Source organism: Trachurus trachurus, assembly GCF_905171665.1.
Source record: "Trachurus trachurus genome assembly, chromosome: 21".
NCBI lineage: Eukaryota > Metazoa > Chordata > Actinopteri > Carangiformes > Carangidae > Trachurus > Trachurus trachurus.
Window position 1 is genome coordinate 23931653 of NC_139899.1, and position 18836 is coordinate 23950488.

Below are 18836 nucleotides of genomic sequence, written 5' to 3' on the forward strand. Positions count from 1 at the left end.
TTTTTTTTTTTTTTTTTAAACAAACAGTGTTAGCTATACAATATACAGATACATTTACATGATCCTCTTCAAGGTCATTAGATGGGGCTGCAGAAGGCTGTCGCTCCTATATACAGATAGAGCTCTCATCTCGTGCATGTACAGTAGCTGATGTGAAAAGCATTGCTGGGTTAGCATTCATCAATCAGGCAATAATAATAAAATATAGCTGTGAAAATGCCCTTTATAAACCAAGCTTTGACTATAAATAGAGTCCGCTCCACCTCCGCCAGAACCAGAGGCGCGCCGCTTTAACTTACAATGATTAACATCTCATACATGAAATATAGAAAAACCAGTGGTGTGTGTGTCTGTGTGTGTGTGTGGGTGGGTGAAGTGTGAGTGATGTGGATGTGGAAAACAAAATGCACCAAAAACAAAAAACAAATGTCTTCTCATATATAGTCATATGTATGAAAGCATTTACATTGTACAAAACACAGTTACACCCCTTTTTGCTCATTCAGGCATCCAGACAATCACACACAAACACATAGTTAATGTGTTTGCATGTACACACATCTACACACACACATACACATGCACTCAGTTTGATCTTCACACAGGCAAACATGTAAGCAAGCATCATTTAGTTTTTTTTGTGTTTTTTCTTTTTTACTCTTTTTCAAGCAAGGCCGAATAGATGTTTTGTTACAACAATTTTTTTTTGTCTTTGTGTTGTGTTAACATTTCAGGTATTGAGGATGCGAGAAATGAACTGTTGAGAATACAAACGAACAAAAAAACAATCAAGAAAACAAAAGGAATGTGTTCATTCATTGAAGTGAAATTAGAGAAACAACAATTAATCAGCTATATTTTTATTTAACAAAATATTTCCTCCTATGCTACAGCTCATCGGAGCAGAAAACAATTATCTTAAAAAAAATCCAAAAACAAACATTAAAAACAAAAAGAACAAGTGCCAGTCTGCTAGCTTATTCTACCGACATAGAAAAACCCAATCCAGTTGTTCAGCACACTGGCCATATTTGATATGACCACCGAGCTATTTAACACTCAGTAGAATCGATGCATCCATTGGAGAATCAATTGGAGAATCAATCAATCCTCGTTCAGAAGTCTTTATTGTACTTGGAGGGGAGAAGAAGAAGAAGAAGAAAACAAATAAAAAAACAAAAAAATCAAAGAGGAGAAATAGAAAGGAAACAAACCTCGCCTCTGCCCTCTATTGCATACAGGCACCCAAGGCATTCCCAAAGCTTTATGTACAGTTCAGGCCGCGTCCCACAATCCCCCTCTCTCCATCCTTTTTGCTTTCGACTTTTATGAATGAACGTCCTTGTCCGCAAACAAGCAGATTTTAGAGATTACTCCTCTCCGCCTCTCTTCCAAACATCCCTCCCAGAAAAAAAACCCAAAAAACTTTGAAGTTCTTATCTCCTCCGTCACGTGAGAGGCCGACAACGTGGAGCTCGTGCATCCGCTCTCGAAGAAACCGAGCTGATATCGATCTCTAATTTATTTCATCATCGACTCCATTGAGTTTTTCTCTTTTGTCACTGCTCTCTCGTGCTTCTCTCGTGCTGTGCGGCAAGGACGTAATGATATGCGCTGTTTGTTCTCAGTAACTGCTTTTGTTGTCGAGGGACTCAAAGTTCATTACAGGCTGAGAATGGGGCTTGAAATGGAGAGGCGTAAAACGACGACCCAGTTCCAGAGAAATTGAATTGGGTTTTTTTTTTGTGTGTGTGTTTTGTTGTTGTTTTTTTTGTTAAATGTTCTGTTCGTGTTCATTTCTGCAATTGTGGATTCTTGACTCAGCACCTGCGCTGAGGTTTTCTGGTCATATTAATCCGTCTAAAGCCACGACTCATCGTTTTTTCCACCAGATCCACACATGAAGACGAAGCTCTGTGTTGACACTGCTTTGTCGAGTCAGGCTTCTTACAATAACACGCCCCTCGCTGGTCGCGTCAGTCCCTGACTGCACCGGGACGTGGGCATTGTTGTCCGAACCTACGTCTCCCGGTGGAAAGTCCCAGAAACGCCCTTGAAAACACAAACCCTACCATGCGGAAGAGACTACGGGAGCGAGGAGAGGGGGGCGATGGCGAACAGAGGAACCTCTCTGGCTTCTGAGAAAACGTTTCAGTTCATGTCGGTTCAGTTATGTCACCATGGCGTCGGGGGGCGGTGTCCGTTTGGGGCGGCGGTGGCAGCAAGAAGGGTGAGGTGGAGGGGGGAGTTGGAGAGCCAGTTTGTGGGGCGGGTCTCAGCTGTTGTTGCTGTGGTTGTAGGTCCTGCATGGCGAAGGGGAGGAGTTGGGCTGGTAGTCGAACTTGCCGAGCGCCGTGGGGTAGTAGGTGGTGGTGTAGACGTTGGTCTGCTGCAGCGGCGTCGGGTAGAAGTTGGATCTTTCATCTGGCAGCAGGTTGTTTTTGTTCAGTGTCTGGAACGACAGCAGAGACACAGGACGGATTAAACCACCAGAACCCCCACAAAGTCACATTATGATATATGGACATTTTGCAATATCCTTCCTTAAAGGGATAGTTCAACATTTTGGCAAATTGACCCATTGCCATAATCCCTATAGTTTGTTACCTTTAATTGTCGGTGCAAGCTATTTTTAGAATGGCGGAGCAGAGCCGCGAGCTGTTCAGAGCTACTCTACGGAGGCTCATGGGATTTCTTGGTTTCCCTCATCAACCTCATCAAATACACAATCCAACAACTCCAAAACGCTCTGGTGGACAAGTTGCGACCTGCACATTCACCACGCTATGAGATAATAACAGAACGTTACCAGACAGAGTTGGTTTCAAGGTAAATGCAGAGACTGCTTGCCGAAAAACTGCCCCCAACAGGAATGCGCATCAGCCGTTTTGCATGAATTTACCTAGAAAACAACTCTGACTCGTGCCGTTCTGTTATTATCTCATAGCATGGTGAATGTGCAGGTGACAACTTGTCTACCAGAGCGTTTTGGAGTTGTTGGATTGTGAATTTGATTAGATTGAAGAGGAGAACCAAGAAATCCCATTAGCCTCCATAGCGTAGCTCTGAGCAGCTCGTAGTCAATCCCTATAGTAAAACTATAGGGATTATGGCAATGGGCCAATTTGCCAAAATGTTGAACTATCCCTTTAAGTATTTCAACAAACTACTGTGATGCATTGTGATCATATAACCTTTTTTGTCACTGCAAATTCTATCAACATGCGTTTTATCTCATAAGATAAAGTTCTCAGTCTGTTCATCTCACTTGAATCAGTTTAATTCTTCTTATCAAACAGACCAATACAGAAAGTACTCGACTATTACAGTACTAAAAAGTTAAATTCATAGTGAGTGAGTACATTTCCAAAAATGAGCTGTTACTCAGAAACAAGAGAGAAGAAGCTGCCAAAGAGAAAACAGCACTGTAACTTGTTTCCGGTGACTTTCAGCTCATTGTCAGGTGTTTTCTAAAACACCTCCCTCCTCTATTTTAAAGTACAGTGTTCTCTACAGTAAGGACCTCCCACTCTCTGCCAAGAAACCAAAGAACAAAATATCAGCTCAGTGTCTCCATTGTGTTGTGTTGTCATTTACACTCACGTACAGTCTCCTCTCTGCTCTCTCTCTTTCATCGAGGGACAGGTTGACAGCTTGTTGCGATAAAATCTTTCCAACAAGAGATAGAAGAAATCTTTTGTAAAAAACTGAAGATACCGACAGATGTCGACCTCAAAAACATTTGAAAGTCAGGCTGAACTCTGTTTTCTGAACGCTCTGTGTGTGGGTGTGAGGGAGCGAGGGAGTGAGGGAGGGTGGTCTCGGCCCTCGCACTCACAGCTCTCCTGCTGTTACAGTTACAAAGCATTCACCCAGGGGAAACACAGGATACAGGCTCATTTCTGGAAAACTCTGTAAACAAGACTGGGGGTTGGGTTTTTTCATTGGAAACGATTCTTTTGCACTGGAAGATGTTTTCAGTTTTTATCTGAAAACAAAACTTTTGAGGACTTAATTACAGCCAGAGCTGATGGAGGATGTTTACAGTCAGTTTTGTTTCTGCCCTGCAGTTGAAATACCTCCACTGGCTCTGAGGCTGGAGCTCGTGTATTCATAACCAAAGCAAACCAATTGAACAAATTTAATTTTGTTCATGTCAAGCACACTCAATGCACTAATATACGAGATGGCAGGAATTCACTGCAGCGCTCTTAAATAAAAAACAAGTCGAAAACCCACATTTTATTCTAATGCAATTGCTGAGTCTTGGTAAAAGCTGAACATAAGGTGAAACACTTTCCAGGGGAAGCATTAGACTAATGTAATCCATCTGAACAGCTCTGGGGACCGAGGCAGGAGGATAATCAGGTTAGAGTCGGGGAAATACACAACACTGGGCATCATAAATTGGCCTGGAGGAGAGGGAACCTGCAGGATAAACAGCGCTGTGGTGGTGCACGGTGACACGGGCTGCAGATCCAGCACCGCCCGCCCGCCCCCTCTGGTCATTAAAGCTAATGAGTTCAGGCTCTCAACACCACGACGGCTGTCGACGCCGAGTCCACACACCGGCAATAATAACAGCAAGGACAGCGAGTGTCAGGAGGAGCTGACGCCATCAAACACAACAGGGACGGGTCATTGTGGTTAGGCAGCATGTTCCCGTCGCGCTCTGCCACGGTCTTCAGATACGTGTCCGTTGATAGGAAAGGTTAAGATGAATCCCCGCTGGCACTTGTCGGCCGGTGTCAGAGGGGGGAAAAAAAAACGCTGCGCTCCGACCGAAAATAGCTTCAGGTTAAAACAAATGCAGGGGGTGCCATTTAGAAGATGAAATGCAATCCAGATAGTGCAGTGTGAATAATATGGCCATAAAGTAAAGGCCTATCAGCTGCCAGCACAGCACACAGACCTGTTTATTACACCTGCAGGACAGGCTTTTACAGACAAGTTCACAAACACACCGACACTAATTTTATTTTATACAGAGTCGTCTAGCCGCGGGGGCTCATTTCACTAAAACTGAAAATTGTGTTGAACTATTTTCAACTTTTTTTTTTTTTTTCGCCCATCATTGAAGAAGGAAAGTCCCCAGTTTGACCCCCAGACAGGCCGGAGCATTTACTGCAGGTCGCTCCTATCCCTGACTGTCCCGTCCACCTCCACTGGTTTTATCTGATACTGTAAATAACTTCATAACAAACAGTGACGATATCGATATCGATCGATATCTCTGTATTTTTTGATGAAGAAATAGGAGCCGTAATCACATGGATTCTTGTTTTCTCTCCAGAGAAGGACATGATTTGTTTCTGCATGTGAATCCTCCTCAGTGACCCTGAACATCAGCTGCTCCATCTTACACCCATCTACTTCAGATACTTTATACACAACAACAGGAGGGGTTGAGACAGAATATGACAGCAACAAATTTAGATTTTAGACCCACAGCAAATACTACTATAATGCCACAGAGAAACTATATAAGAATTGATTGTATAGTTCCCATAATGCAACTGGATAGCATCTCCCATTATAGCCTTATACTGCCTGTTAGATGTCCTCCATCTTTAAATTTCAGACATCAGACTCCTACACTCCGGCTTTCTGTGTAACTCTCTCGCTCACTACGATATAAACCTGTGGATATAATTGATGAAGCAAACTGGGTTTTCACTTCCTGGTTTAACATTTGGAGACCAACACAAACTCAGCCAAACACTGCCTTTTAGTTGAACGTATTGGTGACCCTTTAATTTACAGGCCGTTAATTACGTGATAATGTCAAGTTATAGACAAGAAATAACAATTAAATGCATAGTAATGTTGTGTGTTTCATAAAGGCATGCTTTTCATGCTTTGTATTTTTTGGGAAAGGCCAGAATTTTTCTCCATCAAGTCCTTGCAATTGCAATCAATTGTTATTTCTTGGTTCTATTTCTCAACATTAATATGAATTGACTGTTATTTCTAGGCTATTTCTAGACATTATGACGTGATTACTTGTTATTTCTTGACATTGTCACGTAATTAGCTGCCTGTAAATTAAAGGGTGGCCAAAGTATTTCCTGATCTATTACAACTAACTGTTTCCTAAGAGGAAGCCAGTGAGAATCAGTGTCAGCAGCTGCTGATGTGACGTGACCTAACATCCAGTTTAACCACCACAACCATGAACAAGTTCAGTCTGATGGAGTGTGTGTGATGGATTAGTGTCAACGGGAAATCTGATGTCGTCTCCTGATTGGCAGTTTCACTGTGTCTGAACGCGACGCGACGCAGTCCAAACATCTGTCTGTGATCTGGTTTAATAATGGGAGCTGCAGCAGACAGGACGACCTGTCCACAGCAGGTTTCAAGCTGAGATTGATGGAGCTGCTGATGTTTTCATTTATTTTGGATGATGTGACCAAATAATAAGAGAAAGAAATCCATCACTGCGGCGCTTCTGAAATGCGACTTGTGAAAACAACGTGGGCGACGGTCATGAGACAAAAAGTGGTGTAAGATCAGAAAAATTTAATTAAACTCAAATCAGTGACTGAGAGGAAGAAAAAAAAACACCGGGGGTGTCCACGACGACTTAAAAATGACAAGAATCAAACTCAACCCAGCTGTTTATCACAAGCTGCTTTGAAGCTCTTTACAGTATCAAGCAGATCAGTCGTCATCTCCCTGAATCGGTGATCAATTACAGAACAAAGACAGAGATTTTACACTGGAGTCTACGAGCCTCCAGTGAAAACAGTTTCTTGACTTTGCGTAAATGTGAATGCGCCGTAGACTAGAGTGAGAGCAGAGGGAGGTCGAGGGCTGAGTAATGCTTTAGGAAGTTAATGGGGCCCATTAATAAGGACTTGGTTTGTGGGCAGGTAGAAAGGCTTAAAGCCTATAAGTTCTGTATAAGAGCAAGGAGGAATTAAAATGAACAGTAATTCATCTTCTGTGCTTAGCGCTCTATTGAGATAAATGCATGAATAAAGGCTCTAAATAAAACATGAATCACATTCACTGCCCTTGAATCGCCGGCATTAACATTGGATGTGTTTGTGCGTCAGGTAAATCTTCCGTTTCCCCACTCGTTGTGTTACTTTTTGGTGTTAAATATTTTAAAATGTGGCTGTTTTTTTTTTTTACTACGCACCTTGAACTCCATGGGCGTGTACTTCTCGTTCTTTGGCGTGGTGTTGCCCTTGTAGTTGAGGTGGTTCGGGGTGGTCGGGTGAATGACGGCCGACTCCTGCGACGGCTTGTGGAAGCGTTGACAGTAGACGTAGATCAGGAAGGACAGAAGCCCCGCCCCCAGGAAACAAGACACACCGGTGGCGATGAGGTGGATGGAGGTGAAAGCTGGGAAACGGGAGAAAAAGAAGAAAAACACAAGCACATTCAATACATCTCTGTTAAAAGCTTGACTCGGCTCTGTATTGTTGAGACGGTGAGTGATGATCACGCTCACCCACTCTGTGAGCTCTGTCTCTTTATTGATCAATAATCATCTTTTTTATTAACCTTTGGCTCGATCAGTGTTTGTGTCCAGTTGCTTTGAGGGAAAATCAACAACGTCTTCGATTTTCCTCCTCACAGCCCTGCTCCCTTAACTTTTTGTACAAATTATGCATCATAAATCTCACTCTGAATTCGTTTAACAAAGATTTTAAATTGTCAGTAAAAAGAAGAAAAAAAAAAAAAGGACGTCAGGTGGCTCAGCTTTGGGAAAAAAAACACAACTTCTGCAGATTAAATCGAACTGTTGTTGCAGGAAGTACATCTCAACCTCCCACATTTTCTATTTCTATTTCATTACTATTTCTGCACTGTATTCTGTCCAATACAGAAAACGGCTAGAACTGAGAATTAACAATTCACTCCTTCACTCAAACAGCACTTGATGAAAGTGGTCGATCTTGGCTGTTTCAGCCCGGACACAGAATCACACTCTGAATAAATCCAGGTGAGAAATGAACGATTGCGTTTGCAGAGTAGATTCCTACAGGTGTAAGGCTGAGCCAACATCAGCTGGCACTCGACATCACTCTGTTAACAACCTTTATGCCAATGTTGTTTAGCCGTCTCAGCTTTCGCCAACAAAAACCTGGTCCAAGTTTTTCATTTGGTTAAAATGACTAAAACCGTAGCGACGCTTGTGTTTTAGTGAGGGATTAACTCTCTCTGCAAAGTCCTCAGACTCTTTCATTGCTCTTTCAAAGAGCTGAAGCTGTTAATGCCGATTCAAACTGTGAAACACTTCAGTGTGAATGTGAGTGACTGAACAACAGACCTGTTGATTCAAACATATCTTTTTTTTTCTTCCTTTTTTTCATCTCATGAGTCGAGCAGTAACTTCACAGGCGCTCTGCTTGGAGGAGCTCAAACAATTTCTGGACTATTGCAATTTGTCTGCAATTATTTCAGCATCCCAGTCTGTCTTCTCAGGGCAGTAATGTGCACCTTGGTTCGTGTTTTTGGTTCATTTTTATTTCCAATTGGCGAGTCAGACATTAAATTATCACTCTTGAATTTGTCTCGGTTTTGACATGAACCCCAACCTGTTCTTATTTCTTCAGCCTCCTGATTATCTGTTAGAGTTTACTGAAATTAACACATGCATGAAGATGCACACGTAATGTATGAAAAACTCACATCATGAAACAAACATCTGTGGAAACACGCAGGGGTCTAAAAAACCTAAAACAAAAACAAACCCTGATGTGCAACAAAGCGAAGGCAGCTGTTCATCCACTTACCTCCGCAGTGTTTGTCCTTATCAAAACCAGATGCAGGGAGAATGACTGCAGAGAGGAGAGGAACACAGGGTCAGACACACACATGCATGCATACACATAAACATGCACACACACACACACACACACACACACACACACACATATACACACACGCATATACATATACACACTCCCTGGAGAGAACAGCCATCAGAACACAACATCCACCGACTGTAACACCGGGAGAGCTGACAACATGGAGAAACAAAAACAGGGAATGAGGAATTGAAATGTTATTTAAAAAGTTACGCAGACTGTCGGAGGAGATTTATTTGCCTCGGTGAATTCTACAACTTTCTGGAGGAGAGCTGTGCTCCCTCATACTGAAGCTCTCTAGCTGCTGTTAGAGACACTTGACAGCAGGACAATAATTTACATCTCCAACACGTCCTGTCCTAGAGTATCCAAGAAGGAGAGAGGAAGGGAACAGAGAGAGAGTGTGTGTGTGTGTGCATGTGTGTGTGTGTGAGTCATTTTAATTGCAGTGCCACATCTCTTGATTAATTTTTTGGCCTAATTCTTCAGCTTCCACAGCCGCCTCCCCTCTGCCAGTGACCTTAACAAATCCATCCATCGCCTCATTGAAATTTGCACTGAAATTAGATGTGATTTGGTGTTGTGACAACCCATTAATATTAATCGCCTTCGCCTGGTCTCATTAAGGATTCTGAGTGTGGAGAGGCCGACGCTGGCAGGCCATGAAAGATCATTTCAGCAGAAACTTTCTGAGATTGTCATCAGCATAACAAGGTGCGCCAGAGGGGGGAGGGGCAGCGGGTCAACTGCTAACTTGTTGGATTCACATGGACTTAATTATGGTTAATTAAAAGAAGCAGATGAGTTTAGTTTAGTGCACGGAGAAGAGACCACGTCGTCCACACGAGTGAGGGATGATGGTGTGTGCGTGGACTGGACTGGACTGGAGGAGGATGAAGACGCAGACACTGAATGACTGTGATGATGATGATGATGATGTGTTCGTTAATGACGGATCATCACGCGCTGCTGCTTCTGAGATGTTAAAAAGGAGGAGTTGAGGAGGATCATGGGCGGAGACTGAAGTTCAACCCAAAACCAGATGGTTCGACCTCGCAGATGGACGACAAAGCAGTAAAAAAAAAAAGAAAAAAAGGTTTGATGATAACCTGATGTCGTGTGATAAAAGTAAAAAACCAGAGCTGAAATTATTTGTGGATAAAAAGCCTGGTTGATCACAGAGCCGGGGGATAAACCTGTGCTTTTTAAAGTCAGACGTGGGCTGGTGCCTCCTTGTATTTCTGAGCTTAAATCCTCCTAAGAGCAAAGACACAGTCTGAGGTCCTCAGGAGTTCACTGCTGCCACTTCAAGGTCTGGATTAAAACTGACTCGGGGCCTTTTTTCATCAGGTCCCTAAACTTTGGAGCAGCCTACCAGAGGAGAATCAGACGCCAAGAGTCAGCTCTCTGTTTGTCTTCTTCACTCACGCTGAAGATGCATATTTTTTTTATACAAAAACAATGTTTTTCTGTTTCATTTATATTTCACTCTGATTTGTTTTGGTGTTTTGAATTTGACTCGTGAAGCTTTTATAATGGAAAACGTTTGGAAATTAAACTCTTTATTTTCAGAGGAATTATTTTGTTCTCATCCTCTGTGAATATTTCTATAACAGATATAAAGGGTTTGGTCTTGTGTATACATTTGGTGTTTCATGACTGTGAAGTGAATGTTTTTAGACTCTTGTCCAGACTAAACCTTTGCTCATCATTTTTGGCCTCTGGAAACTTTATTGTCTGAACAGCTGCGACATAAAAAGCTTTTCCAGTTGGTAAAGTTTTTTTTTTAAACGTCAGAGCAGGTTTGTTTTTTGTTTTTTTTGGCAGCTTCTTATTTTTTATTTTTGTCCCTAATGCAACCCTATTTTAAGCAGCACTACATGATGAATTGTACATAAATCTGAACTACAGGCAGCCGTGGCCTGAAGGTCGGAGAAGGAAGCGTGTGACCAGAGGATCCCTGCATCAGTAACGAGGAAAAGCGTTGCCTGCCCTCCCACATAAACATCACTGTTTTGCCCTTGAGCTCATCTGCTCCAGTGGAGCTGCTCAGCTTTCAGGTGTGAATGTGTTTAACTGTGAGAATGTGATCGGGGTGTTCCTGTAAAAAAAGAGGCTGCCTCTCAGCAAAACCACCCAGAGTCAAAAAATAAAAAAAGGGCCAAACTAAAAGCAGGATAAAACACATGGAAAACATTCATGCGGTGTATTTTAGGAGATCCAGCTCCGTGAAGGTCTCACACAGGTCGTCGCTGCAGAGTTTTACCGAAAAGAACATCGCACTAGAGGAATCCGACCCTCGCCCTCTCCGTAAGGAGGCTGCACATGCACGGTGTGTATCCGAGAGGGGAGCTGACTCACTCACCAGGTATTTCATTGCAGTCTCTGCGCTGAGTGCTGTTCCCCACACAGGGGGTGTTGCCCTGAGCGCCACACACCCGGCTCCGCATCTGCAAGCCTGAATCATCGCAGGCCGACCACAGCGACCAGGCCATCCAGCCGCCTAGACACAGAGAGAAAAGAACAATCAATAACGAACCCCAGACAACCACACTTTCAGACTGGCACTGGAAGCCAAAGCGCCCACCCAGGCTGCCGCAGCCACCCGCGGCCGCCGCTAACCTTGTGCCGGCCGGCCAAACAGCCCCAAACACACACCGAAAAAAAAAAAAAGAGAAAAAAAAAGTGTTTGTGATGTAAACAGGATTGGAAGAGTGAACCCGTGGAGAGTTTGTTTAGTGCATAGCGGAGATGTTTGTCTCCCGAGCCAAGCTTTAGCGCCGTTTCCCCGCAGCAGGCAACCGAGCAGTAAACAAAGGCTCCTACCCAAGAGGAAAAGAGAAAACTCCCAAAGTCTCAGCTCTCAGTCTCGCTTTGAACCACGTACTCGCTGCATTCTTTCACCCTGTGTTTAGAAGCACCGGAGTGGAGGAGGGAGCACAGGCTACTGCAGTGAAAGAAAAGGCTGATGGAGAAAAAAAAGCTGGTTTGTTATTCAGGGTGCTCTCGAGTGTGCAGTTTTTGGCAGAGAGGGCCCCGAGCAGAGCCCACGGGACGGGACGGGGGCCTCCTTTACCTTCCCTATCAGTCTGGGGCTCAGCGACAGGCGGCCCGGTCTCCACCACCTGCTCCCTCCTCGCAGCACAACCATCTACTGTAGACACACAGAGCACACAGTCCGCCTCAACACATGTTGCATAACCGAGCATCAGCTACATCCCACTTTAATTGCTTCATTTATTCCCATTTATTTGTGTCAACCAGGCGACCTGCATATACATATTTGCACCGTGGAGGCAGGAGGAGCAGGCGTCCAGCCCCGAGGCTCCTCGTTAGTATTCAGTCCAGACAGTTCCTCCTGCTGTCCTCCATTACTGCCGGACACTTTAATCAAATGACCTGCAACAGGGGCATCAAATATCCCTGTGACTGACAGCCGGCTCGCCTCTAATTACACATGCAGCGGCAGCGGGAGGACCCCCGATAGATGACTGATGCCGTGCCTGTCAATAAACCGACAGACAAGGAGACAGATTGAGGGCTGGAGAGGTTGTTAGCCGACAGTCGATAAGCGCGGGGGCCCCGAAGGGACCGCGTCGGTCCACGTCAAAAAGGAAAACATTAACCTGATAAAGGAGGACTGATTAGCATCTGGAACAAAAGGAGGAGAAAAAAAAAGACAGAAAGCCGTTTACCTTTCTTTGTAATTACCAGGACGGCTGACTGTAAGCGTTACTCTGGCCCTGAGTGACAGGCGGGCTGATTCAAAATGAAAAGCAGCTGAGGAAAATGACACTTCAGGAGGGAAAGCACCATTTAATTCAGGCAGAAATCATCTGCACCACATGACATTGCTGTACACACACGTTGAAGGATGTAGGTGAACGCCCCCAGACGACGGATATTTGGCTGGGACCGATTTTTGTTTTTCAGTGAAATGAATAAAGAAACAGATTAAAATGGCACTGTGGTGACAGAACGTTCAAGGTACCGTAGTTTTATATTAAACTCTGGACCGAGGTTGAACCTTCATCATGAGTTCTGATACTGGACTTTTTTTTTTTTTTTTCCTGCTTTCTGGATTAGCAGACAGGGCTCATGAATATTTCAAGGTCCTTGTGCGAATAAAATGGGAGCAGAGAGAAAACATGGAGGCCGTTGTTATACAGCTCACATCCCATCATCACATGATGTAAGACTTTGGGCTTCGTCCAAATCCAGGAAACAAATCAACACCATTAAAACATTTAATTCATTTCTAACCCAACTGTTGCTTAAGAAACTTGTGTTGTGTCTTGTTTTGTTTGACATCACTACTTTGTGTGTGTGTGTGTGTGTCTTGTGTTATTGTAAACTTTTGCCATTTCACTATCTAATCATATGTTAGTCATGCTATTAACGTATCATCATCTTTACACAAACACATTTTCTCAGTTACCTCTGTTGGCGTCTTGATAGATTTGTTTTTTAATTTTCCAGGCATTAAGATCTGCCTCTGATATTTTGCTCTCCATCAGAATGGAGGTAAAAGAAAATTACATTTGTGCAGCTCACAGCTTTGAAAAATCCCATTTAAGAAAATTCAACAGCTAAAAAAAAAATGTGTTGCTCTCTCACTGGATGCTCCACATAACCTGCTCTTAAAGCTTACTGAGGAAACAGGTGTCGACTGTGATCTGTGCTTCACCTGGAGCAGGTACTGTACGCTCAAGAGATTCAACAGGAACTAAAAGTGTTTTTCATTTTAGGAAATTTAGAGAGTAAGTGTGAGTCAACTGAGTTTTAATATCATCCTGTTTTGCGCTAATTAACAAGATTTTATATAATTGTCCTATTAATAAATCCCCTTTTTATGTGACGTGACTTGACCTAGAAAGTTTAGATGGTTATTTGCCTTTAAAACTTCAGATCCATCATGTGAGATTTCCATATGGTTGTGCACATCTTTTGAAACCTTTCCAGTCCGAGAGGAGGTTGCCATGGCGCTCAGAGCTGCAGCAGCACAGTGGGGAAAAAAATAAAATAAAATAAAAACACGGTGGGAGGATGAGTTGTTCTCCCAGCGTGACTCTGTTTATCTTTTCATATATCTACGACCTGCTTTATTCACTGGGAAGAGATGGAGGAAGCAATTTAGCAAATGGGACAACACAGAAATGACACGGTGTGGGAGACGGCGGCCTGTGTGGAGGCGAGATGAAGGTGGCACCACAGGACCAGCTTCTGAGTTTACTGTAGGGTGCCAGGGAGCGAGCTTACCGTCGCAAGTGTGTGTGTTGCACAGGGCCTCCTCGGTGTGTAGGCCGATGCAGATGTCCCCTCCGCTGGCGGGGGCCGGGCTGTTGCAGGAGCGCGTGCGTTGGTAGTGACCGCCGCCGCAGCCCACCGAGCACTGAGACCAGGACGACCAGCACGACCACGCACCTTTCACTGCAACACACAAACACAAACACATGAACATCACAGGACACAATAATCACATGCTACTTGGTTAAAACCAGTGGGAAAGTCGATAACACATTATAATAATAAGTACACACTATTAAGCATTAGTTAAGCATTTATAAATACTCAATTCTTAATTTACAATGCATGAATACTTTTAACTGTGTTTATAAACTACATACTAATGATTATTCATGTGTTATAAATGATGAATTCAGTATTAAATGCTTAACTAATGCTTAATAGTGTGTACTTATACTTATAAAGTGTTATCGAAAAGTCTCAAAGTTTCATAATGTGACAAAAAACATTCAATTCTCAACTTTTAATCCCAGAACAGTTAAGATCAGGAGCTCATTGATCTCTTCTAAATATCCAATATCCAATTCCAAGGACTCGGTCTCAGCTGTGTAAAAACATGTAGGCCTACCAGACTTGCATCACAACTTGCAACTTCGCCCTTTAAAACTTGTGGGTGGCGTCTATGAGACCTGCTGCTCTTCCTCTGTTAGTTTCTTCTTGCTCGGAGTTATTCGTGGACTCCGGGGGCCGGCGGCGGTTGCACCAGCTGAATGTGCCCCACCACCTGGGCACTGTTGTGTTTTTTTTTCAAATATATATTATTTTGACTTTGTTCAAACCTTTATCTGATACAATAGAAACATTCTGTCTGTTCATTCACAATTTTTTTTATCCTCTCATGCGTGTTCGACTGAGATTTGATTTCACATTACCGGATATTTCACATATTCTGTCTTGTTATTGCACAGCCACACATATTTTATATTTCATATGTTATGGACCTCTCAGCTTTCGACTGGTGAAATATCTATAATGAATTTAACCCTCGCTCTGGTCATCATCTACTGTGTCTTTTCTCACTGTTCCTGCATTTATTTAGTCTTTCCGTGGGGAGTGTTAATGTTTAATCTGATCTAATCAGAGGAGCGTGACCGACTAATTGACTGGCTGGTTGACTGGCTGATGTCCGTGTGACTGACAGACAGAGAGAGAGAGGCGGCGTTGCCTGGTAACGTCACAGCGCCGCAGAAAACTCCATTAGCTGAGTGGATTAGTGTGACACAGAAGCAGGAAGCAGACCGCCACCACTTAGCTCTGACTAGCTCTCACAGCCGGCCAGCGCTCTGCTCTGCCCGACTGACTCTCTGACTAACTGGCTGTTTACCTGGCCGACTGGCTGAGTGTCTGACTCACTGAATTACTGAGCGGCTCACTGCTTCCCTGACTGACGGACTGTTTTTATAGCTCTCTTACTATCTGCCCGTCCTCCTGTGTGGCTGCCGTCCTGTGGCCATTATGCTCAGAAACATCCAAGTCAGAGGAACAGGCCATTTCCAGACTTTACGTGTTTCCACCTGAGAACATGGAGCTGTGTTTCCACCCACTGCTAACTACAGTAGACACCAGACTTGTCATAGCAGAGATCTTAGTCAGGGTAGTGGGAGGGTTAGAGGTGAAACTGGAACTAATTGTCACTGTCAACGTTGTTCAGGCTGAACTCGGCTCCTTTTGTCACAGGACACAGAATTATGAATCTGTTGTGTGTGTTGCTGCATTGTCATTTTCTTGCATACTAATTACATAGAGTTATAATGTTCTCACGCTGGATCATAGCTACAACTGTAGCTTGATCTCTGACCTCTGCTTCGCTGCTCAAACACCTTGAGGTCTTGACTTTGACTTGTCTCTAGTGATGGGAGACTTGACCTGAACAGACCGACTTGTTTCTTCTGGCTCGAGTCTTGACTTGAACCTGCCTTGACCACAGACTTGGACATTCACCACGCTATGAGAAAATAAGGGAACATTACGAGACGGAGTTGTTTTCGAGGTAAATTCATGCAAAACCGCTGATGCATGTTCCCGGCTGGGACAGTTTTCCAGCAAGCAGTCTCTGTATTTACCTCTAAAACAACTCTGTCTCGTAACGTTCCGTTATTATCTCATAGTGTGGTGAATGTGCAGGTCACAATTTGTCCACCAGAGCATTTTGGAGTTGTTGGATTGTATATTTGATGAGTTTGATGAGGGAAACCAAGAAATCCCATTAGCCTCGGTAGTGTAGCTCTGAGCAGCTCACGGCTCTGCTCAGCCATTCTAAAAATAGCTTGCACCAACATTTTAAGGTAATGAACCTACTCCTAAAACTATAGGGATTCTGGCAATAGGCCAATTTGCCAAAATGTTGAACTATCCCTTTAGCTAATGCATGCAGACAGATCTGTAGTACAGAGATTTATAAATATGTCATGTTGAATACTGAATTAATTGTTCCTTTAAATATTTTTGTTGCATCATTTGCCATCATTGCCAGGAACAGGGGAGTCAGACCAAAACAGATTTACCTTAAAGGGCTATTTTTTTTTTAGGTCACAATGAAACTCATAATTGAATTCAGGCCACTTGTGACTTACCGACCGGCTCAATTTGCCTTTTTCTCTTACACACACACACACTCACAGACCTGTGTCCTCCACACACACACAGTCTGTATTGCCTCAATCCTCTCTAATCTCATCATCTATTATCTACATCTATCTTTGACCTTCACCTCACCTGTGTGTTTACCTGAGACGGACACTGTGAGATCAGCTGCACATGTGACACCGATGGCACGAGGCTTCCTGATTGGCTGCCTCGCCCCCGAGCGTCATTATAGGTTATATGTATCAGTCGCTAAGTGAAGGACTTCATGTACAACCACTGACATTTAAATAGACTTACAACAGGAATCTGATCAGCTTCGTGCCAACCAATTATGAATCATTAATTCACAAGGTGCCGACCGCGACTGTTTCAGGCGACCTCTGTAGAGGAGTTCAGCCCTCGTGCGAGTGCTCGTCTGTCCTGGGTCTGCTTTAATAAGTGCAGCCTGTCGGTGCAGCAGCCTGTGGTCAGCAGAGCTCCAGGTCAGCTGATTATGGTTTGATGAGTAGGTTGAAATGGATAACTTCATTTGTCCAAGGACTCTCCCTGCACTGCTGCTGCTGCTGCTAGTAACCATTAGCTAATGAAGCTAATGATCCGCTCAGCAGTATTTTACCATTGACCTCCCCTCTCTCTATCTCTGTCTCAGAGAGCATCTCTTGTCTTTATGAACCCATAATACACTCCAGACGTCCAGTAACAGACTCCCTGCATTCAACTTGTATTGGAGAGTGAAAAAAACTAAAAAAACCAGCATGTTTTGTTTGTATTTTCAAACTAATTTGAGTCTGTCAGCTGTGATGCAGACTTTGATGCAAGATACACTCTTTAGGTGAGTTCTCTCTGATTTAAACCCTGAGATGTAAAATCCTGTATTTGTTAAATCTTAATTTTTTGGTGATAGATATATATTTATTGTATGCTTTAAAAGACATAGTAAGTGCTGCTCTGTATCAAAGAGATCAACGTCTACTGTATAGTCAACTAAAAGTTCCTAATTGCAGTTTGAAGTCAAAGACTGGATGAATCACCTGCTCTCCATTAGACAACAGGTGAGAAAAGGCTCCATCAGAGGCCCTAATGACTGTATTTGTGAAACTTTACTTTACTTTACTTTGTGAAACTCTTCTTTAATGGTTGCTTTTTCAAAATCAGACAAACTAAATGTGGAGTCTTTATGGCTCCATATCTAAAACACAGTTCACTGCAGCCTGCAGTAAACCAGCTCATGCTGCTTCAAAGCACAGGTCAAAATACAAAGTGAAGAGACGAATGGTGATAAGATGAATATATGTTGATAGTATGAGTGCACTTAAGTAATTAAAAAGAAATAATATGTAACTACAATGTTTGCATGAGCTTTAAAGTCACATTTCACCTGTTTTTAATAAAATCTAATTGAAAAACAGTTTTTTCTTCTTCCTTTGCAGTAACTACTCATGTGGTGTTTGTTGTTGTGTCTTCACTCACCAGGACATGCCTGGACGTTACAGTCCTGGTACTCCACAGGTGAACCCCGACATGCAACAGGAGCGCTCTTCCCCTCCGGTCCGGAGCAGCTTCGCCGCCGGGTGCGGTAGCCTTTGGCGCAACTCTGAGAGCAGCTGGACCAGCTCTCCCATGACGACCAGCCGGCCCCCGCCACTCTCACCACCGGCGTCTTCAGCAGCTCCTCCACGAGGGCTGCAGAGAGAAGAAAGCAGGTAAAAAAAAAGGAATATATATGTAGATATTTAATGTGTGCAGCGCCGGTCGACTGAGGGAAAAGAATTTAAAGAGAAATATGAAACATGAAGATTCTTTGAGTCTGAGAATGTGACTTTGCCAGCAGGAAGATTTTCCTCTGTGTGTGTCCTTGTCTCAAACTCTGTCTCTCATGTTGGTGTTTCATCAGTTTGTCAGAGTCGGTGCAGCTCTCCCGATTCAGGAGAGGGGGGGGGGCTTGAAGAAGCCACCAGCAGAGAGCAGTGGATTATGACCCTGTGTAGCTGCCTCAGTGTTAATGTGTGTGTGTGTGTGTGTGTTGGACTGTGACAGCGTTTAGGGAGGCTAACAGGTCTACAGGACGCTCCTTTCAGCGTGTCACGCTCCAACTGGGAGCTGCTGCCTCCACTGTCTTCA

At 43.6% G+C, this 18836-nt stretch overlaps 1 protein-coding gene across 1 annotated transcript in view; it reads right to left on the reverse strand.

Moving 5' to 3' along the window:
* Window positions 1–1808: 1808 nt before the first annotated feature.
* The window catches only part of sema5ba (sema domain, seven thrombospondin repeats (type 1 and type 1-like), transmembrane domain (TM) and short cytoplasmic domain, (semaphorin) 5Ba), a 106577-nt gene continuing 89549 nt past the window's right edge, over window positions 1809–18836 (reverse strand). The window contains exons 16-22 of the mRNA XM_083997373.1: window positions 18186–18398; window positions 14082–14252; window positions 11899–11973; window positions 11188–11325; window positions 8748–8792; window positions 7145–7350; window positions 1809–2452 (exon numbers count right to left, since the gene is read on the reverse strand). Coding sequence (XP_083853499.1) covers window positions 2276–2452; window positions 7145–7350; window positions 8748–8792; window positions 11188–11325; window positions 11899–11973; window positions 14082–14252; window positions 18186–18398 — 1025 coding nt within the window. The 3' untranslated portion in view covers window positions 1809–2275. The remainder of the gene's footprint in view (window positions 2453–7144; window positions 7351–8747; window positions 8793–11187; window positions 11326–11898; window positions 11974–14081; window positions 14253–18185; window positions 18399–18836) is intronic.